Consider the following 23,307-nt stretch of genomic DNA (forward strand, 5'->3'; position numbering starts at 1 on the left):
CCAAATATTTCGTTCACATGAGCATGAGATTCAAAGTCATCAATCTGACAACAAAAATTCCAACGTTTTAAAACTGCTTTGAAATCCAAAGGCAGATGATACAAAGGTTGGCGGTGTTGAGGACAGTGAGGAAGATTATCAAAGCTTACAGGGTGATACAAGACAGTTAAAAGAGTGGGCTGAAAGATGACAGATGGAGTTTAAGACTGATAAACGTGAGGTGCTACATTTTGGTTGGACTAATCAAAACAGGTCATACACAAATGGTAGACAAATGAGGAGTGCAGTGGAACAACGGGATTTAGAAATCATGGTACATAATTTTCTGCAAGTTGAATCACATGTGGATAGGGTGGTGAAGAAGGAATTTAGTATGTTGGTTTTCATAAATCAGAGTATAGAACACAGGAGTTGGGATGTTATGTTGAAATTGTATAAGGCATTGGTGCGGCCAAATTTGGAATACTGTGTGCAGTTTTGGTCGCCGAATTACAGGAAGGATATAAACAGAACAGAGAGAGAGTCCAGAGGGAGTTTACAAGAATGTTACCGGGATTTCAGGGTTTGAGTTACAGGGTAACTTTATTGAGCAGGCTGGGACTTTATTCCCTGGAGCAGAAGACTAAGGGGTGATTTGATAGAGGTATTCAAAATTATGAAGGGAAACAGATAGAGTCAATGTGAATAGGCTTTTTCCATTGAGAGTGGGGTAGATTCAAACAAGAGGGTATGGATTGAGAATAAAAGGAGAAAAGTTTAGGGGAAACAAAGAGGGGGAATTTCTTCATGCACAGGATGGTGGGGGTGTAAAATGAACTTCCGGAAGAGGTGGTCGAAGCGAGATCGATGTTAATATTCAACAAAAGTTGGATAGGTATATGGACGAGAGAGGTGTGGAGGATTATGGGCTGAATGCGGGTCAGTGGGACTAGGTGGGAGATGTTCAGCATGAACTAGTCAGGCAAAACTGGCCTGTTTCTGTGCTGTAAATGGTTATATAATCGCAGAACACAAGGAAGGATTTTCCAGTCAAGTGGCTGAGAGGCCAGGACAGTTTCCCCGTCCTGGTACACCATTTTCTATTCTGGTTCTTTTGAGATTGAAATTATGGGCCTATATTTACAATCAACTCGTTGATAATTGCTGACCACATTTTGTACTGGCTTCCTTAAACCTTGGCATTGTCAGCTTAATTGAGCATCATTACACTTCACTTCTGACCAAATGCAAAGCCACCTTGGGCATCCCGCCCAACCCCCCCGCCCCCCGGCAAAACGGGGAAAAAAAATAAATCTTCAAGCAGACAAAACATCCATGATGAGTATTGAAGTCTTTAATTACGCAAGGTTCACTTTAATCAAGTAATTCCTGTAAGTTTATTTAAATTTGAACTGCAGTCGCTGGAGCAGTAACAGTGTGGTATGAGCTGCTATGCTAACCGTGTAGCCATCCTCATTATAATGAACTCCAACACCCCCCCCAAACAAGTATCCACACAGCGCCTTACTGATATATCTAATACTAGTAGATTTAGACATTTACTGTTACTGGGCAGGGATTGGGAGATAATTTGGGAGAGTCACCTGAGTGCCATTGGCTGGCTCTTCATCCTGGGTGCCCCCATGTTATTCAAACACAGCTTGATTCACACAGCTGCTGCAAGGAGAGGGTGGCAGGATGTGGTGCTCCGCTGGCTGAACGGTTGTTCCCAAGGTGGTTATGTGTTTATTCTTAAAGAGGCCCAGACTATTTATTCGTTTATTTATTTATTTCTTTATTTCCTGTGTTTTGCAGGTTGGTTGAATGCCGACATATGTAGGTTTTTGCCTGTTGCAGCAAAGTGATAGTTTTGCTTTAGAATGAAGGCATACTTTTTTTTCCGTGACTTGAAGGGAGATCTGGGGGAAGAATTGGATGTTTTGTCTCCCACAGAACATAGAATGTAATACAGAAACGGGTCTTACAGTCCACAATGACTATATCAAACAATGTTATTTAATTCTCTTCTGCCTGTATATGATCCATATCTCTCAATTCCCTGCAAATTCAGGTGTCCATCTAGAAACATCTCCAAAGGCTATTATCATGTCTCCTTCCGTCAATCCCCAGCAGGCAGTCCTACCCTAATTAGGTCTCTCCAACTTTTATCAGGCAATTCTATGAGGCATCTATCAGATAACTAATGATTCTCAACCTGCCACATCCTGAGAATGCATTCATTGGAGTGGCCCGCAGCCTTGGGCTGGCACAGGAAGTGTGTCAGCGACTGGCAAAGCATCGTGTGGGCTGAAACGCCCATTTCCATAGGCCGCCGGCAGACCGTTGAAACTGGCCAATCACCGCCGGTGGATCGCAGGCACCCCCCCCCGCCCAAAATCAGGGCCCAGGCATCCAAAGTAACTAATCGGCAGCCAGCCCACTCAAGCCGCCCCAAGGTGGTGACTATAAAAGGCAGAGCTGCCACTGAATAAATTCAATGTCGAATACACTCTACTGGCGTGCATGTCTTTCTTCTCCTGTGGATTCAAGCTACAGCCTTAGGGCTACAACTGAGAGCTATAAAACAGCTATAGCCGCAGCAGCCTCGCTACATCATTATACACTTGCTTTACACTTCCAGGCTCTTGCAATAATTCTTTTTTCAGATCAACGTTAACAAGTCAATGCCATTTTCATCCTGGATTGTATTTCTGCACAAAGTTGACAAATGAGAAGAGTGGAATTTAGAAAGAAGCCATAATGGGGTAAACATCCACCCAGTATTTACCATGTCAATCCCCTGAGTGTTTGAATAAACTCACCTCAATCTTCAAAACTCCAGTGATGACGGATATTCAACCTTTCATCAACAAGAGTTCTATGCCAACATCTTAATGATCCAAAACCTCCAAACATATGTTTACTTGCATTAGAGTCGTAAACTATACGTGGTATCGCTTTTATCTCATACAGTTGTCCGAATGAAAGTCAAAGGTCTCCCGTTACCTGTCGTACATTGTGGTAGTTTCTACAATTTAATAAATTTGCTCTATCAACATTCTTCCTTCCCATTTAACACAATGTGGCCATTTAACACCAATTTCATTCCATTAAACTCAACAACTGCAGGTGTAAAATTGATCTGTGGCACCACATTGGTCACAAGCTGCTTAAATGAAAGCACATTCCCTTTCCCTGCTTCTTGATAGATTACATGACTATTGTATAAAGAACCACTGTTTTGTGCTTGAGCCCTTCACCAACACCTCGATGAAGGGCTCAAGCCCGAAACCTTGGTCATGTATCTTTATCTTTGCTATATAAAGGACACTGTTTGGCCTGCTGAGTTTCTCCAGCAATGCGCTTTGACTTCAATCATGGCGTCGGTAGGTTTTTGTGCTTTACAATGGGTTTGGTCTGGTTTCATCTTTTAACCAACAATGTTAGACCCTTTTGTGAAAGTAGAAAGCATTTTGGTCACTGGTCAAATGTTGATTACCACTGAATTTAAAAGCAAAGCATAAAATGAAGAGGCACAAACTAAAAACCAGACCAATCAAGAATTTTTCAAGGTTTTGGAATCTTAGTTTAGAACCATTCTGGCTTTCCAAATTTTTAATCAAGCAAATTTGATATATCCGAAAAAAAATATTCAATGACCCATTTCAATAAATGACAGAAATTCCCATAATTTTTAAGTTATGTATGTAATGCAAGAAGCTTACCTAATCGAAGTTCTCCAAAATTGCCACAACCTATCTTTTTTCCAACCCGGAAGTTAGGTCCAACCATTAAAACACCAGAATTATGGGCACTTCGTCCACCACTCCTTGTCATTCTGGATCTTTCATCAATTTTATCTTTATCTTTTGGTTTCTCCATATCGAATTCAAACTTGTGGCAATTTTCTGTATGGACTTGGTTGTGCAATTTCAGATTGTATAGTTCCACAGCGGAAGCATCATCCACAATAAAAATCCACGTGGCAGTTCAACTCCTTCAATCGCCGGGGGAGTATTCAAAAGACATTTTCATCCCATTCGCAATAGCCTCCTTGGTATCGCCACCAACATAATAAACAAATTCCACCATTTGCACAAGATGATTGTCCAAATTAATGGCACACACACAGCTGCTGAGGACCTGCAAAAGTAAAATAAAATCCAATCATTTACTGCAGTCATTTTGTTATCGAACTTCAGTGATGCACAACTCATGACCATCTACACCATCAGCTTCTTGGTCCCGGCCGCGCACAAAAACCTTTCCCCAAGGAGGGAGGGAAAAAAAAAATCAGAATCACACACTGTCAGAGATTAATGTTTCTATGGCATTTGAGAAGTGAACATTGAATTCTATACACTGCACCAATCCCAAATCAACCAATTTGAGTAACCGATGTTCTCTCTGAAGTCTGTGCACAAAATGTCTGAAAGCTATTTAAAATGTATTTGCAGTAAATACAGAGTAATAGTGTATCTTAAAACATTTGTAGACAACTGTTCTAATGACAAATTAACTTCACAAGACAAGACTTCGTCCTCCATCTAAATTTCTGTGAATGTTACAAAGGTATTGTTGTACTTTAATTGTTGCACCTACCTCAATGCATTAGGTAAATGCATTAGGTGCAATGGCACCAAGACATACAGATCCGATAGATTCTAACCTTAGAAGTTCCAACCTTAGAAGGAAGAGTTCAGGAGACAGCTGTACTGGCACAACAGTTGGCAATGTTTCCACAAAGCAAAGACAACGGTAGCTAAGATTTCTGCTTTTAAAGGATAAACAATACCCCTCCTGCAACACGCCCAAGCATCATGCAAGGCCAGAGTTAGACTTGGTCATGGTGCCTTTTCAAATTTAAAGAAAAAGCCCGCTAACATTGTCCGGATTCTCAAATAAAGTCCATCAAGATGAGTGAGGCATCTGAACCTTCGGAGAAAAACTGCAAAATAAATTAATTAAAAGATGCAATTTGTGGTTATTTTCAATCATATCTTTCAACATATCTAATCGTAGACAAATTAGACATATTTGACATATCTAATCGTAGACATCAAGGTACTTGCAATAGCTTCAAATTAGACATATCTAATCGTAGACATCAAGGTACTTGCAATAGCTTCAAATTAGACATATCTAATCGTAGACATCAAGCTACTTGCAATAGCTTCAAATTAGACTCGTAAACATCAAGCTACTTGCAATAGCTTCAAATTAGACATCTAATCGTAGACATCAAGGTACTTGCAATAGCTTCAAATTAGACACATCTAATCGTAGACATCAAGGTACTTGCAATAGCTTCAAATTAGACACATCTAATCGTAGACATCAAAGTACTTGCAATAGCTTCAAATTAGACACATCTAATCGTAGACATCAAAGTACTTGCAATAGCTTCAAATTAGACACATCTAATCGTAGACATCAAGGTACTTGCAATAGCTTCAAATTAGACACATCTAATCGTAGACATCAAGGTACTTGCAATAGCTTCAAATTAGACAAAAAAAATAAAAAAAATAAAAAAATAAAAAATTTAAAAAAAAAATTAGACACATCTAATCGTAGACATCAAGGTACTTGCAATAGCTTCAAATTAGACACATCTAATCGTAGACATCAAGGTACTTGCAATAGCTTCAAATTAGACACATCTAATCGTAGACATCAAGGTACTTGCAATAGCTTCAAATTAGACACATCTAATCGTAGACATCAAGGTACTTGCAATAGCTTCAAATTAGACACATCTAATCGTAGACATCAAGGTACTTGCAATAGCTTCAAATTAGACACATCTAATCGTAGACATCAAGGTACTTGCAATAGCTTCAAATTAGACACATCTAATCGTAGACATCAAGGTACTTGCAATAGCTTCAAACGAACAGAATACTATAGACAACAGGGGAATAAAAAGCATTCCTTTGTATTATTTGTCCAATTACACTGGCTGAACACTTCAGATCTTTAAAAAAACTGATTCTGAAAATTCAGAATCAATTCTTTCAAGGATAAACATAGAACATGTTCACAGGCTTGGATGGCAAAGATTCTTCTCTGCAGTGTTCCAGCTATCTGAAGTGCTTCCAAAATTAAAAATTAATTAATACATTTGATACCAAAAAAAGGTCCTTCCTGAAAGATTCTTAACAAGATTTTAAAATGTTGTTGGTAAATGAAAAATGTTTTTTTAAAAAGGACAATACCAAATGTAGAAAGAAACCTTTCCAAAATTCCCTGAATTGACAAAGGTTGCAAGTTGCTGCTCAGATTAAAGCAAGTGTAATCATCCAAAACCTGTCAATCAAAATCTAAAGAAGCCAATCTAAATATTCTAAGGTGAGTTTCATGACAGCAGTGACAAGACTGGAGTGAGAGCAGCAGTCCTTAAAACCACCAGTTAAGATTCAGGGGAGATTGGCTGATTAACTGTAGCCAATAGGAAGAACAGAAGCTTAATCGGGACAGCTGTTACAGGAGTGGGCAGTGCTGATACAAGATGTAAACAAGCCAACTAGAGACCAAAATGCGTCATGAATCTGGTCACATAACAAACTACATGGCACGGATGCCAGAGAGAATGACCACAACTCCTTGACCTTTAGCATTGCCATGGACAAGAATGGGAGTAGGCAAAAAGGGCTGGTTAACATGGGTTAATGCAGAAACTGAGGAAATTAAATTGGGAACAGTTGTTCTCAGAAAAATACACAGCAGAAATGTGGAGGACGTTTAGGGACCACTTGCACTGGATTCCAGAGAGGGAATTCCACCTCGTCCCTTATTACATCCAATTAACACCTTTTGTTGGTCTGGATTCCTCCCCCATTGTTTCAGTTTGGAGACTTTCTGATATATCCTGCTTCTGCCTTCCCTGAAGAAGGGCTCAACCCCAAAACGTCAGCTATATATCTTTGTCTCCTTTCAATGCTGAAAAGACCAGCTGAGTTCCTCCAGCATTTTGGTGTTTTTATTCCAGAGAGGTTTGTCCCACTGAGACAGACAAGATAGCAAAGTAAAGGAACCATGATGGACAAGAGAGGTTGGACACTAAGAGGAAGAAAGCTAAAGTCAGGAAGGGCTCATGAAAATTATATGGTAGCTGGGAAGAAATTTGGGACAACAAAGTCTCAGCAAGCAGGATTAAGGAAATCCCCAAGACGTTCTACACAAACATAAAGAACAGAAGGATAATGTAAGTGAGGATAGGTCATGCCTCACGAGCCTAACTGAATTTTTTTGGAGGAGGTGAAAGAAGAACAAATTGATGAAGGATGGGCAATAGATCTGGTTTATATCTTAGCCAGGAAGGAACTGAAGGACTCCCTGTATAAACTCATGAAATAACAGTTTTTTGGACCAATTTTTCAGGACAAATTTCAGGGGAGAGGGGTGACATTTTACACAGGTCATATTTTTGACCATGGTATATACCTGTCTCGTTCAAGACATCACCTCAGATCACCAGGACTGGATAGTAAGTCTGCATTCAGGGCATCAGGAGTTAAGGTGAATGGGTGGCCAGGGCCTAGCAGACAGTCTGTGGCCAGGGAGTCAGCAGCTTGGATGGGCAGGCATCCAAATGTGATAGATGGAGAGACATGATTGCCCGTGCCGAAAGGCAAGGCACCTGAATGATATTAACACATTAATTAACCAAAATGCTAATGCATAAGTACAATTTGGTTAATGCTCACGCCAAGACAGTTGCTAATACCCAAGGTCTGCAAGAGGGACAAAAATGTACATTGCATGGCAACAACAGCAAAGCTGAAATTCCCTCGCCCTGATCAAGAACCACTATAGGCCCCAGGATGCATGTTGTCTGATAACAGCCTGACCAATAAATTTGCAACAGTCCTTTTTCTCTCTGAAATCATGCGACTTTCAAGAATTAAGAAAAACAACACTAACTAAAAACCCAAAGGGAGGGGGACACGTTCTGTGTGATTGCTCCACAATATGGTGTGTGACAGATTATACACGTTTTGGGAAGATAAATTGTAGGTCAAATACAAACACTTTAAAACAGATCTTATTTACAATACTGAAGCTCTGCTCATGCTAGACAGTCCAGTGCCAAGAAACTTTGCAAACATTTTAGAGAGTGCCCAAGAGATGTCATACATTTATGTCCAGTTAGCTCCTCAATCCTTTGGGAGGTGACAGACTTCCCACAAGCTTGTATGTCAAAGGCAATCTGCTAAAGAAGTCTTTCATTCCTCAATAAAGTAAACTACTGATTGGGACCTCACCCCAGAACCTGGATTGAGGACCAACACTGATCCTGTTCAAATTTGGTGAGCCCAGCCACAAGCCCAACATCTCGGCAAGATCGTAAGATCGTGGAAAAAAAAGCGGGATCCTCCAGTAGGTAACTGACCAAATTAGGATAAAGTAAGCAGACACCTTTTGCATTTAAAATTAAAAATCTGCAAAGGAGTCTCTGTGCAGTCTGACCATGAGCGATGGACTCCCGTGGTTGAGAACTAACCTCGGAAAATAAATACAAGAAAATTCGAAAAGGAGGCACAAAAAAAAGGAAAGCAAGATAAAAGAGAACACAGATCAAGAAAGGGCGAAGGGGAATTTTGGGGGGGATAAGTTATGTCAGAAGGCCTCATAAAGTCAGGTACAGACAATGGTGATAACGTCTGTACATAATTGAAGCACCCAAAAAAAACAAGTCCGAGCCACAAAACTTGGTAAAAATAATTAATTGGTATGTAAGAAATTCAGGAAACGATGGACCAGTAACCTCTGCCAAGCACAAAAGAGTTTGTTCCAGAAAGACTATGGCCATACAATGAATAAGTGGAGGAAGTGGACACAGAAAGGCCCTGATCTCTGGCAATAGAAAGGAACATTCAGCCCAATACACGCATTCAGCAGATATACATTCAGCACATTGACACCATCCTCTGTCTCATGGAAGCCAACACCAGAATAGGACAAGAAACAAATTAAAGGCACACAGAGCACACCTGAAACGGCGGAAGAATGAATCACAGATCATGCAAATCTAGATGATGCAATTCCCATAAACAGCCTCCACAGCGGATCCAGAGCATCCACTGCCTTGGACCACGCTCGAGGAAGAACTGAGCACAACTTCAGGACTTTATATAGCCCAAGTAGAGGAATCGAGGATGAGTCAAGCCCACCCACCAGCACAAACAAGGGAAGAGCAAGCTTATGAGTACTGAAAGTCAAAGGTCATTGAGGCACAACCCTGTTAAGACACACAGGAGAAGCTGAGCATTGATCAACGTCTCAAGGATGGGCTCCAGAACCCTCCTACAGGGAAATGAAGCAAGGAGGAGAGGACAGGACAGAAGCAGACAGTAGCATCAGATTGTCCCGGAAAGGCAATCTCAGTGTGCCACAGGTTGCAAAAAGTTGCTTGATGAGTTGGAGAGATAAATGGAGCAAGAGGCTCCAGGAAGAGAGTGAAAAGGCATGCACAGAAAAGGAGAGAGGGAAGGATGAACAGATGTTGTAGAGAAAGTCTAAAAGTGGTGCTGATCGCAAGTGGTATTTTAAACCTTGAGCCTTTGAAGAGCCAGTCCGACAGCAGGAGGATCATGAGGAGCCAAAATTAAGCAAGGACTTGAGCGGATTGAAGAATTAATCTCAAAGCAGGTGGATTGTCCACACCTTAAGTCACGGGGTGAAACAGAGATTGCACCAGAAAGTGAGTGAATTTGACGAGCCACACGAACAAGCTTAAAGAGAAAGTGCAGCCTCACAGAGATCCTCAATGAGAAAAGATCCCAAGAGACGCACATCTTCATCAATGTTTTACCCAGTGCACACTGAGGAGTGAGAAAGGAAAACTGTCCCCATGGCTCCTCTCCAGGTAGGTATAACAGGACACCAGACCAAGCTATAAAAACCCTTGGTCCCACATTGAGACAACTTATAAGAATGGTGACACCTGTGGAGAATCACCTGCCCAGCCAAGAAGTCGTGGACAAGACTGAAACACACTCTACCTTCGACCTGCTGAGCAATAATGAAGACTTTGAGGAATGCTTCGAAGGAAAAAAATGGCATGATTACTGATGCCAGTATTTACAATGGAAAAGAAGGCACGGGAGCAGTGATGTGCGGGGATAAAACCATGCCTTCCAGAATGTGTAGTAACTGGCCGACGCAGTAACCCCACATCAACCTTGCCATTATCTCGCCATTCGAACCAAAGGATGTAGGTCCCATAATAAAAGAGAATGCTGGTGCAACAGTACTTAAGTTCAAACATTCCAGGATTACTACAAGGACCCAAAGAAGGCAAGAGGCTTATCTCAAGCAAGCTGGCTAGCCGTTACTAAGGAGAGGAAAGAAATGGTTCGGATCTCGGAAGAAGCAGCAGAACACCTTTGAGACATGCCCCAGTCTATCGGCAAAAGGAGGCCATGTCAGTGGGAAGTTGAAATCTGCAGAACTGGCAAAAATCCAACTTAAACCATGTGTGCAAGGTCCAACGGGCAGCCAATATCCACTTAATAAAGAGGCCATCAATAAGAAATTTACCCCACAACCAGTCCCTGTAACACCCCAATTCTGTCCGTTAAGAGTAAGGGGAAAACAGAGAATGGTCCAAAACCTTTGAATGAGCAAGTTATCAAAGACTATCTAGTGGAACCAGACGCATCTACAATTTTGACCAACATCCCAAGCGTTACGACGTGCTACCAGTGATAGGCTTGTGCTCAGCCATTTTTGATTATTCCACTGCATCCAGAGTGACAACATCTGTTCACGTTTATCCACCAAGGCCAACAGTTACAGCCTACTTCCCAAAGTATAGGTCGTGTCACCAAACATATGTAATAGAATGGGAAGGACAGACTGATTCAGTATGTACATGATCTTCTGCTGTACAGCCCATTTCTTAACTGCTTGCAAAGATTGCAAGGCTCTTTTCAAACTGCTGTCAAGAAAGGACAAAGTGTCAAAAGTGAAGTTCCAGTTCAGCCAAGAACAAGCAACTTGGACAGATACTAAAGAACAAAGACAAACAAATCACCAAGACAAAATTGGGGCCATCATGATGCTGCCAAAACCAAGTATGGTGAAAGGAATGCAATGTTTGTTGGGATTGAATGATTGCTGTAGGCCAGGGACAGCCAAACCACAGCTTCTGTGCCTACTGCAACCATTGCCAATTTTTAAGTGGCCCGTTAAGAAAAAATAGCGACAATGCCACGGACCTGAGGGGAGCGAAGTCTCAGAGTTGCCCTGCGGGGTCCAACTGCCCATTCCAACTGCCAACGGCTCTGTAGAGGCTGTAAGTGGCTTGTTAAAGGAGCCGGCTGTGGTGGAAAACTGCCGGGCTTAATATTGTTTGGCCTGTGACTCCTTACATTTTCCTTCATGTGGCCCACAACCAAAAACGTTTGGCCACCCCTGCTGTGGATGGTGGATTTAGGACTATGCAAAAATGGTGAGACTTGTATCTTGGCAAGGCCAACTCCCAGAAGCTAAACTGGTCCCACACGGAAAACAGAGCATTTGAAGATGAAGAAAATCCAATGATCGGCATCCACTTTGGGACTCCCAGAAGTCTGGGAGTCCATCCATCTTTTCAGTGCAGAGGAGGAGGGATTTGCTACATCCATTCTTCCACAGAAGGAAGGTTGAAGACACAAACCAGTGGAGTATTACAGCACACTGATAGAATCATTTAGAGAGGTCTGCATCCATGTGGGAGGGGATTGGCAGCAGCCACATCTGCAGTGGATAGGGCCACCCCAATAACAGGCAGGCATGAAGTTACCCTGATATGTATTGCACACAGTGGATGCACTATTCAGCAAAGGAGAATCATTTCTCACTCAAAGCAGAGCAATGGGTTACGAGATATTGCTGACACAACTGGAACTGGCAATTGTTAAATCTAAGACCGTCAACCCAGCAGAATTGATGACAACTCTAGACGTTGGACAAGTGTACAAGCTCCATACAATTGAGGAACAAGACTTCTGAGCCAGAGATGATCTGCATACAGTTCCTCTGAAGTCCAGAACAGAGTCTTTTATCAACCAAGAAATGGGTGAGAAAGGCCAGATATGCAAATGTTGAACAAATGCATTCCTGGGTTCACCCAACTGTTGAAGAAAAAAAAAATCACTGAATTCAGGCAACAACTCACAAGCTGGACTATTAATCATTCGTGGAGGTTGCAAAGCCAAGGATTCTGGCTTCAACTGGAGAATAGTCCATAACTGGAGTATGGGTTGGGCTGGCAAGGGGGGGGGGGGTGGGGGGGGGGCGGGTGAGAGACACAGAGACACAGAGAGACATTCACTGTAAGGAACCCATTAGAGACATGCATGAAATTAGAGAATTGCTGGAGGCCGCACACACGCAGCATTGATCCAGTGATCACTGATCAGGCAAATCAAGCGGAGTTGGTGAAAGTAAAAAGAGATACCTCAGCAGGATTTGACTGAAACACAACAGGCCACAATAATTAATGAGAAACAAGATTGGGAAAGCAAAGGGTGCACTCTGGACAAATCAGGAGGCCCTTGGAGACAAATTATGACAGGGACAATCAGGCCACCAAGCAGGAAATTTGCAGCTCAGAATTAGTCACTTTGCAAGGGGGTAGTTGATGAGTAAAACTCTGAACCATTGGCTTGTACCAAAATTGACTGAACATGTGAACAATAGATGCCAAATTTGCCAGAAACGAGCACAAAGAAATAAATTCCCTCAAATCTAGGCTCTATGCCACCACTGGTAGGTCCACTTACTCATCTTGTGATGGATTCAATAGACATGTCTACCGCACAGAATGAAAGCACTACCGCTCAGTAGTAACTTGTAGGTTCTCAGGTGGGTTAAAGCATTTCCCACCTCATATACCAACGCCAAAACAGTAGCGAAAACACTTGTGAAAGAAAGAAATTTTCCCAAGGTTTGAAATGTGTCAGACACTGAGCAGTGATAATGGACCTCATTTTGCAAATGAACTTCCAGACATAGTGTAAAGTTATGGGAATTAGGCCTTCATCCACAATCAGAGGGTAGAGTTGAAAGGTGCAATGACAGTGTGAAAGCAAAACTGTTAAATGTCTGCAGAAAACAGGTTTCAACTAGGTGCAAAGCTTATCCTTAGCACTCATGGCCAAGAAAAACAGTAGAAATAGATGTTCTCATTTGTTTCAATTTGCAACCTAACCCATTGACTGCTCTTTTTTGGAATTATAGTTCCAAAAGTGGGACAAGTTCCTACTTCCACACATCGGGTTGCAGCTTTGACTCGATGGTTCTCTTCAATTATGTCATCTGCTCTGGAGGAGGTGGTGGGCATCAGGCACCGACTGATGCCTCTCTCTTTAACCTTCACCGCTTGAACACATGAAGAAAGTACTTCAACACAATCATTCAGAAACTCTCTTTGCTGATGACTGTGCACTCTTGGCAGACAGAGATAGTGATCTACAGTTAATTCTGAACAAATTCTCAGACGCTGCTATGCTCCTTGGCCTGGCCATCAACCTGAACAAGACTGAAGTACTCCATCAGTCCGTGCCAAACACCAACACAATAGAACCAAAAATCACTGTTGACAACACCCAACTGACAAAGGTAAACAGCTTCAAATACATGGGGAACATCATCTCAAGTGATGGGTCTTTGGTCAAAGAAATTGACCAGGATCAGCAAGGCCAGCCAGACTCTGAGGAAGCAGTGTACCAGAGTGCTCAATCAACACAACATCTGCACCTACACAAAGATGAAAGTCTACAGGGCTGTGGTCATCCCTTCTCTCCTATATGGATGCAAGACCTGGGCTCTGTCACATCAAACAACTGGAGAAATTCCAAACACGCGCCCTCAATTCCATCCTTGGCAAGGCCACGTCTCCATTCTGGAGGTCTTGGGTCATGCCAAGTCCAGCAGCATGAGTTCGATCATCAGAGCCCAGATGTGGTGGGTGGGACACGTCATCAGAATGGACAACTATCGTATGCTTCGCCAGCTGCTCTATAGTGAACAGAAGAGCAGAGGGAGACCTCAGGTCATCCACGCAAGTGCTATAAAGATTCTGTGAAGGAAACCCTATGCTACCGTGATATCCAGCAAAGAGAAGTGGAAATTTCAGCTACTGACAGATCCTGTTGGTGAGCCCTGTGCTTATGAAGCCTACAGTAGTTTTGAAGACAGTCACTGCCAAAAACTGATGTAAAACTGTGAACGGCGTCACAAAGCAGCAGCCGCAGTTATTACAACAACCTCTTTCCAGTGGCCCCCATTGAGACAGACTCTGTGCTTCCAGACTGGGGCTGCAACGTCACCTTCGTGTCCACAGATGAACTGCACAACATCTTCGATCCGAAGGATGGCCATTACAAATACATGTTTAAGTTGAGAAAAAAAATTAGAAGTCGGACATTTGATACTCCTGTTAAATTTGAAGACTTGGTATCTTTTTATAAATTATTTCCACATGACTTAGTTAAAGTCATTAATTAGAGTCCGGAAGGGAAAATAATTATATTTTCTTTCTCTTTGGTGAAGACCAGATGATTAATTTTTTTAATTAATAAATTCTCAGGATAGGCTGCCAAGTCTTTCTTTTTTTTGTTTTTTTTCTCCTTAGGTCAGGTTTATATAAAAAAATCTTTTTGAAGATTTCAGTTTGAGGTGTAATGCAATATGTTAAAGCATATGATGTCATATAGTCATTCTTTTCCTCTTTGATTATGTGTTCCTATTCTTCTTGTGTATTGCTTACTTATATTAATAAAAAGATGTGCCCATTTAACTCCACATGAGATGGTTACTGGAAGGGTGGTATCAATGCCAACGACTCAGCCCAATAGCAATAAGGTAAGCTTAGAAGTGTTGGAAGAAGAATGAGGAAAATACCTGAAAGGACCAACTTTGGCTGTTAGATTTGTTTATTCCCAGTTCCAGGAGAGCACGACCCATCCCCACCCCTATGGAAGTCAGGCAACTGCAGGTGAAACCTGGAGACTTGAATAAATTTAAAGTGAAGTGGAAACCACCAAGACAAGTCGGACCATTACTGGTGATCTCGTAAAGATCCACTGTGGTCAAGATAAAGGAAATGATCTTGGATTCATCTGGAGAGGTCCACATGACAGGAAGCCAAAGGAGAAGGGACGAAGATACTGCACGAACAACACAGCAGAAATTGAAGAGATGTGGCGACACACATAGTTGTAGTGGCGAACCAACCTGGTTGTCACGTGCAAAGATGGCATTTCAGGATCATCTCTTCCAGTCCAGACTGAAAGGGTGCATGCACGCTTGCATCAGCATGACGCAAGTTCCAGAATGCAGGGGGGACCCTACACAGCTTTAAAGAATGCAATGCGGAATTCAAAGTAAAGCAGTTGTGTTACTCAAGCTCTCAGCCTGTTGTCTCAGTCTTTCCACTGCACTCGCATACAACCCACTACAGAGTAATACATATACCTGTCCCACTGAGACAGAAAAAACAGGGTAAAGGAACCATGGTTGATAAGAGAAGTGGGACAGCTAATCAAGAGGAAGGAGGAAGCACAAAAAAAAAATCAGGAAAGGCTCATGCAAATTATATGGTAGCCAGGAAGAAACCTAGGAGCGAGAACAAGAAAGCCTTGTCAAGCAGGATTAAGAAAACACCAAGGCATCCTACACATATATAAAGAACAGAAGGATAATGAAAGGGAGGATAGGTCATGCCTCATGAGCCTAATTAAATTTTTTTTTGAGGAGGTGACAAATTAAATTGATGAAGGTAGGGCAGTAGATCTGGTATATTTGGATTTTAGTGAGAAGGTTCCAAATGATTGGCTCTTCAGAAAGTCATAATCCAGGATATACATAAAAATCTGGCTGCATGGACTCAGAATTCGTCCATCCAGTGACAGTAGATGGAACATATTCTGCCAAGTAATCAGTGAAATTCCACAGGGATATTTTTGGCACCCCTGATCAGTGCAATTTTTTTTATAAATGACTTGGATGAAGTGGAAGAGCCGTCAGCAGGTTTGCAGATGACAAAAATTTGGAATGTTGGAAGTTGAACAGAGGAATAGCAGATGGAGTTCATCCCTGATAAATGCGAAGAAATGCACTTTGGAAGTTTGAACTTGAATAGACAATAGACAATAGGAGCTGGAGTAGGCCCTTTGGCCCGTCGAGCCAGCACCGCCATTTTACAGATCATGGCTGATCACTACCATCAGTACCCCTTTCCAGCCTTATCCCCAAAACCCTTAACTCCTTTGCCCACTAGAGTCTTATCTAACTTTTGAACATAATCAGCGAATCTGCCTCTACCACCCTCTGTGGCAGAGCATTCCACAGATTCATACTTCTCTGGGTAAAAAAATGTTTTCTCATTTCCGTCCTAAAGGGCCTACCCTGTATTCTTAAACTATGCCCTCTAGTCCTCGTCTCCCCCATCATTGGGAACAAGTAATCCGACTTCACCCTGTCTATCCCCCTGATAATTTTGTATATCTCAATCATGTCCCACCTCATCCTTCTAAACTCCATCGGATACAAGTCCAGTTTTTCTAGCCTTTCAGCATATGTCAACCCCGCCATCCCTGGAACTAACCTTGTAAATCTGCGCTGCACACCCTCTATAGCTAGTATGTCCTTCCTCAAAATTGGAGACCAGAACTGGACGCAATACTCCAGATGGGGTCTCACCAGGGCCCTGTACAACTGCAGAAAGGTGTCTCTGTTCCTATACTCCAATCCCCTCTTTATGAAAGCCAACATGCCATTTGCCTTCTTCACAGCTTTCTGAACCTGCATGCTAGTCTTCAGTGACCGGTGAACAAGTACTCCCAGATCCATTTACTCCTCCCACTCCCTAGCTTGTCTCCATTTAAATAATACTCAGCTTTCCTATTATTGCCCCCAAAATGGATAACCTCGCATTTGCTTACATTGAACGTCATCTTCCATTCAGCAGCCCACTCCCCCAACCTGTCCAAGTCCTTCTGCATTTTCCTGACATCCTCCTCACACCGCCACCCAGTTTCGTGTCATCTGTAAATTTGCTCAAGTTATTAATAATCCCCTCATCCAAATCATTTATATAAATTACAAACAACTGAGGACCCAATACCGATCCCTGCGGCACTCCACTCGTCACATCCTGCCATCCTGAAAAAGACCCGCTTACCCCAACCCTTTGTTTCCTATTGAAGGTAGAGTATGTGGTTAATGACAGGATTCTTAGCAGTGTGGAGGATCAAAGGGATCTTGAGGGTGGGTCCGGGTTCATCGGTTGCTGGAAAAGTTGAGAGGGTGGTTAAGAAAGTCTATGGTGTTTGGCCTTCATCAGTTGGAGGACTGAGTTCAAGAGTCATGAAGTAATGTTAAAGCTCTGCAAAACTCCGGTGAGAATGATGCCGTGTTCGGTTCTGATCGCCTCATTACATGAAGGATTTGGAGAGGGTTGCAGAGAAGATTTACCAGGATGTTGCCTCGATTAGAGAACATATCTTACAAAGGCAGTTTGACTGACCCAAGGCTTTGCTCTTTGGAGTGACAAAGAATCATATGGGGCTTCAAGATACACAAGATTATGAGAGGCATAGATTATGGTCAGCCATAACCTTTCACCTGTTTGAGTGGAGGCTAGTTGTAGTTGGCACCAACATTTTCACTGAGTGCATGCCAAGCTGGATGAAGGAAAATGGGGTGAATCCCAATGGATTCGAATTCCCCGCTAGTTATTTTCTTGGTTGTTCATTTCCAAGATGGCTGACCGATTGTGCATTTGACGATGGAAAGTGGTATTAGCAAATACCAGCTGACATCTGTTCAAGGCAAGTGGAGGAAAATTTGGAAGAGACATCACAGACAAGTTTTTTTTTAAAAATAGAGCATGGTCTTGCCTAGAATGAATACATTGCCAGGGGTGGTGGTGGAGTCTGATATAATAGGGACATCTAAAAATATGCACATGCATTCAAGAAAACTAGAAGGGTGAAGGGGAAGGATTGCATTGCTGTGGGGTAGTTTTTGGAGAACGGCATAGCATTGTTGGCCAAAGGGTGCACTGTGCTATAATGTACTGCGCTGTAATGTCCTGTGTAACCCACTCATCAAGGTGACTCAAAGAGACTCATTTGAGGAGATCCTGCCTTCCTCTTCTAAATGCCATACACTGCATTAAAATTAGATCATTCAAAATTTCCAGATTTATGATTTGGTTCCCAAGGTTTTAAAAAAAATCAGCAACTTCAAAAGCATATTTTGATTGTAGTCAAATAGAAAAATTAGAATTGAAGATATACAAACCACTCAGAAAACAGATCTGACAGAATCAAAGTGATAAAAAAAATGAAATTTCTTATTGCAATTTTAATCATTTTTTATTTTCAGGAAATATAGATTATGGGTTAGGGTTCTACTTAACAACAGTGCTAAAGTTGTCCTTGGTTACAGCCAGAACATTTACATTTTCTTTCAGAATTTTCTCCCCACATCTAAATCATGTCTGCTCCTCCCAAAGAGAAAATGTCAACAGCTCCAAGTGGGCAACTTCTGCACTTCAGTCCCAAGATCATCCCCAGTGCTGAAATCTTCACCAGTTTGAGAATGCTCTTATTTCTGGACAATCCAGTAGGTTTGCTTAATCTTTCCATCACATGCAAAGTGAACAATTTTGAGCCACTACTGGAGTGGATCCACTTCCCATCGTCAAATGCACAATCGGTCAGCCATCTTGGAAATGAACAACCAAGAAAATAACTAGCGGGGAATTCGAATCCATTGGGATTCACCCCATTTTCCTTCATCCAGCTTGGCATACACTCAGTGAAAATGTTGGTGCCAACTACAACTAGCCTCCACTCAAACAAAAAACACTGATCAAAAGGAGAGGGGCACCGACATACAGTCTATTCTGATTATTGACTTAATACATGGTATCATGTACATATGCACCAACATTCTTGCTTGCTCCAGCTGGGGATAAAACAAAAGACAAATATAAAATAGATATTCAGTTATCTACTGTAAAAAGGTGATCCAGCAATAGTGCAGTCAATCCTTTTGTGAGGTCCGAACAGTCCCTGATCAATGCAACAAGGGGAGGTTCACAAACCAGAGAGCTGCTGGAAAGAAACCGAGAGGTGCGAGTCTTCAGGCTTCCATACTGCTACCTTCGGGAGGTAAGTGAGAAGAGTTTGTGACAAGGATGGTAAGGTTCCTTCATGAGGGAGCACCTCGATGAGATGCATTCAGAGTTTGTAATGGGCCTCGCTGTGTTTGCGTCCCTGGTCAAATTCCCGAGCCAGGTTGGGATACAACCAGACAGTATACTTTCCACAGGGCTCCTGTTGAAGTTTGATATAGAGTATTGGACTGCATGTCAAACCATCTTCGAAAGTAGACCCTTTGATGTGCCTTCTTCACAGTTTCATCAATGTGCAGGCTTCAACAGAGATCCTCTGAAATCGGACTCACAGGAACTTAAAGGCTCTGTCCTGCTCCACTTCCATTCCATCAGTGCAGACAGGTACATGGTTGTACAGCCTCTCCTTCCTCAAAAAACAATGATCTCCTTCATCTTGGTGATAATGAGATGAAGATTTTTTTGTCCTGGTACCACCCAACCAATTTTCTATGCCATGAGGAAGTCAAGGATCCAGCTGCAGAGGAGCAAATGGATTTCCAGAACCTTTAGTTTGGTCACAAGTTATGCTGGTGTTGAATGCCAAGGTGTAATCAATGAACAACAGCCTGACGTAGGTGTCCCTGTGACGAGGTGATCTCACGGAAAGTAGAAGCCCAGTGGGATGGCATTTGCCATTGGCTGATTGCGACGATGGGCAAACTGAAGCAGTTCCGGATCCATCCAGAGTGAGGAATTGAGGTGCTCCTGAACCACACGCAGAAAGCTACCACTTCATTGCAACAAGGGGAGGTTCACGAACCAGAGAGCTGCTGGAAAGAAACCGAGAGGTGCGAGTCTTCAGGCTGCTACCTTCGGAAGGAAAGTGAGAAGAGTTCGTGACAAGGATGGTAAGGTTCTGCCGAGGCAGATCACCTCACTCTTCTGGCCAATGGAATAATGGAAGTCATTTTGAAGCACATTGGGTCCTCTAACTGTCATAGCGAGAGGATGAAGATACCCACAAGTAAATTCCAGCCAGTTGGTTCACCCAGCTTTCAACAAAGCTGCCAGCTACAGGTGCACAATCCTTTATCAGGAACCCTCGGGGGACAGTGTGTTCTGAATTTCGGATTTTTCCAGATTTCAGAACAAAAGCCATCTGCCCCAGATTTCAGCCCACCCGAATTGTGCTGCCGTATCCACCCCCTTCCAATTGCGCTGGCGTCTCTCGTCCCCCGCCCGAGTCACGCTCCCGTCTCTCTCCCCCCACGCACCCGAGTCACGCTGCTGTCTCTTTCCCCCCCCCACCCGAGTCACGCTGTCCTCTCTCTCTCTCTCCTCCCCCCGCGCACCTGAGTCGTGCTGCCGTCTCCCCCCCCCCCCCCACCAAACCTAGTCATGCTGCTGTCTCTCTCCATCCACTGTACCAGCACCAGGAAAAAAATGCCGGTTTTTGGAGCTTTCCGGATTTTAGATGTCTGGATAAAGGATTGTGTACCTGTACACAGTCTGCACCAGACACTTTTTGAGAATTCACCCTTTTGGAGGCTATGTTCCCGGCAGGCTCAGAAACTGGGAGCAGAATTGCTGGGGGCAGCGGGGTCTCAGCTCTCAAGAGAAAGCATCCTTGTTTTCCTTTTTCAATCAAACAGGGAAAGCACGAGTTCATCTTGAAATGATGCATTAGTGATACTGCCTTATTTCACCTTGTAGGATATAATGACGTACATGCCCTGCCACAGCTACCAAGCATCCGTCCGAGACAACAGCTTCTCGGTGTTGGTGATGGCCTTTAAGAGGTTGTAGCTCATCTTTACATACATCTCCAAATCCTCTGAACACAATCTGCTCTTCAACAGTTTGTGAATCCCTTGATTCATCCCTGGATTCCGATAAGGATGCAACCAGATCATTTTGGTAGGACACACTTGTCCACACATTTCCAAAATTGGTGACCATGATGGAATAATTAGTTTCACTGTCAAGTCCACAAACGTCACCCAGTCCACAACTGCAGCTTAGAAGTAACATGGGAGGGAGCTTCTTCACTCAGAGAGTGGTGGCTGAGAGGATTGACCTTCTGGAAGAGGTGGTTGCAGCAAAGTCAATTTTGTCATTTTAGAAAAAGTTGGACAGGTGCATGGATGGGAGGGGATTGGAGAGTTATGGGCAGAGTGCAGGTCAGTGGGACTAGAAGAGATTATTTAAATTGGTACGGACCAGAGGGGTCGCGATGGCCTGTTTCTGTACTGTAATTGTTATATGGTTATATAGTTACATTCACTTCCTCTTCACCAGTACCCAATTACCTGCCACAAAGAGTTTTCCGCAACTGTGATACCTGCCAAAAATCAAACCCCCTCCCCCCACCACAAACTATCAGCACAAAACCAGATATATCAGTGGAACCACAGTGGGCATTAGCCTCTTGCCCCTTGTGTCTACATCACGACGACAACATAATCGGATTACCAGCAATCTATTAAAGAAAGATGTGCATTCAATTATTTTTTTATTCTCAGAGGCAGACAGCAAATTCTGGAATTTGGAGGAGCTCAGCATAATTGAGAGAAAAAGAATGGCACTATTTTGGGTCTGAACCCTTCATGACCTCAAGGGTTCAGCCCAAAACAGGGACCATTTTTCCCTCCCACTGGGGCTCCTCAACAAGTCCCTCCAGCAGATTGGTTTTATTCTATGATTTTAAGTTTTATCCAATGGCTTTTCATGTCCGGAAATCTAACCATGAAAAAGTGTAGAATTACATTTTAATTTCTCAAGTACAGGTTTAAGCAAAAACAATCCAATTACAAAAGGACAGACGATCCTGAGATGGTATCCAAAAACGAGCTTCTAAGTGAAGAATGCAGTGAAAATTCATAATAGAATCATGAATAGCTTGCACAAACAAACAATGGCCTGTTTGGAGTGGAAAGCCCCTGTGCAGGACAGAGCAAATGCCTCCACACAAGAGCCAGTTGCAAATCCTGCAGTTCATCTTCATCTCATCTCACTGCCCCGGAAAAAAAAACTTGCCAGGGACTGGGAAATTCACAACACTCGAGCAAGGACATACTTAGATCACCGAAATAATCATCTCAAACCACCAACTGCACTGGTTGAGTCATTCCCCACACAATTCCATTTCACCGGGAAAGGAAAAGAGAACCAAATACATATGAAAAAACAAGACTTAGGAGCCCGTGCCCATTGGTCATTCATTGCCTCCAGGTACAGTTAAAAAACAGGAACACAAGTTGCAAGGATTCAACTCTTATACAAACTCTTACACAATACTCTTGAACCACCCATTTACCAAGCCCCACAATTTTAAACATTCACCATTCCACACAATGAGCTGCTAATTCCTCTGGACCTGTATTATATGCATCAGAATGTATTGGTAAGCAAAGAGAGCCGATACAATTCAAAGGCCACAAACCTATAATGTTTACAAGTTGAAAATGTAGGCCCTTTCAGATGGCCTGTACACCCCCCCATGTAAAGCTGCAGAATATCTACCTGTGCAGCTCAACACCCACTCACCTGAATGGGCCCAAAGCACCTCAGAGGTGCTGATGCCAATCCTCCTCGAGGAGGGATAATCGGTGGAGCGCTGCGCTCTGCTGACGCACCTGAATGTGCAGCCGCTGCTTTGGGGCGGGCTGATAACCCCATCAGCCGGCGACCAAACTCCCCATTGACAGGCCCCCCTCCCTGACCACGCTACCCGACAGGCCCCACCCCACTAGGGAGGGGCAGCCGGCGTGGGCCACGATAGCCTGGCTGACTGCTCCTGCACTTCACTGGGCGCATCGGTCTACAGGGCCACCTTCTGTGGCTCAAAACACTGGATAGGAATTCCCTACCCATAATTCCCCCACGCAGCTGGAACTTTTGTGGGAAACAGAACTGTTCCACCTGTGTGGGGGATTACAGGTATGGAAGACTGCCATTGCTATGGCGCATATTTATTATGGGTGGCACTGTGGCACCAGTCGCCCCCGCCTCAATCAGCTCCAGAGGGCACTTTCAGGTGGATCAGGTAACACTGCAGCAGCCTTTTAGGGTTATGTGGTGATACACCACTGTGTACCTGCAGGAAGAGCACTGGAGGACAGACTACACCTGGCCAGCTGTCAATCAACCAACCTGAATGGATCAAGCCCCACCCGGTCGGCTGCCAATCACCCGCCGGGATATAAGCC

At 43.2% G+C, this 23,307-nt stretch overlaps 1 protein-coding gene across 14 annotated transcripts in view; it reads right to left on the reverse strand.

Annotated features, from left to right (window-relative positions):
* The window catches only part of LOC138740513 (casein kinase I), a 488,373-nt gene that overhangs the window by 459,416 nt on the left and 5,650 nt on the right, over positions 1 to 23,307 (reverse strand). For all 14 annotated transcript variants that reach the window (XM_069893289.1, XM_069893305.1, XM_069893299.1 and 11 more), the window contains exon 2: positions 3,705 to 4,122. In XM_069893289.1, coding sequence (XP_069749390.1) covers positions 3,705 to 3,861 — 157 coding nt within the window. In that variant the 5' untranslated portion in view covers positions 3,862 to 4,122. The remainder of the gene's footprint in view (positions 1 to 3,704; positions 4,123 to 23,307) is intronic.

Source organism: Narcine bancroftii, chromosome 1 (genome assembly GCF_036971445.1).
Source record: "Narcine bancroftii isolate sNarBan1 chromosome 1, sNarBan1.hap1, whole genome shotgun sequence".
NCBI classification, from domain to species: Eukaryota; Metazoa; Chordata; class Chondrichthyes; order Torpediniformes; family Narcinidae; genus Narcine; species Narcine bancroftii.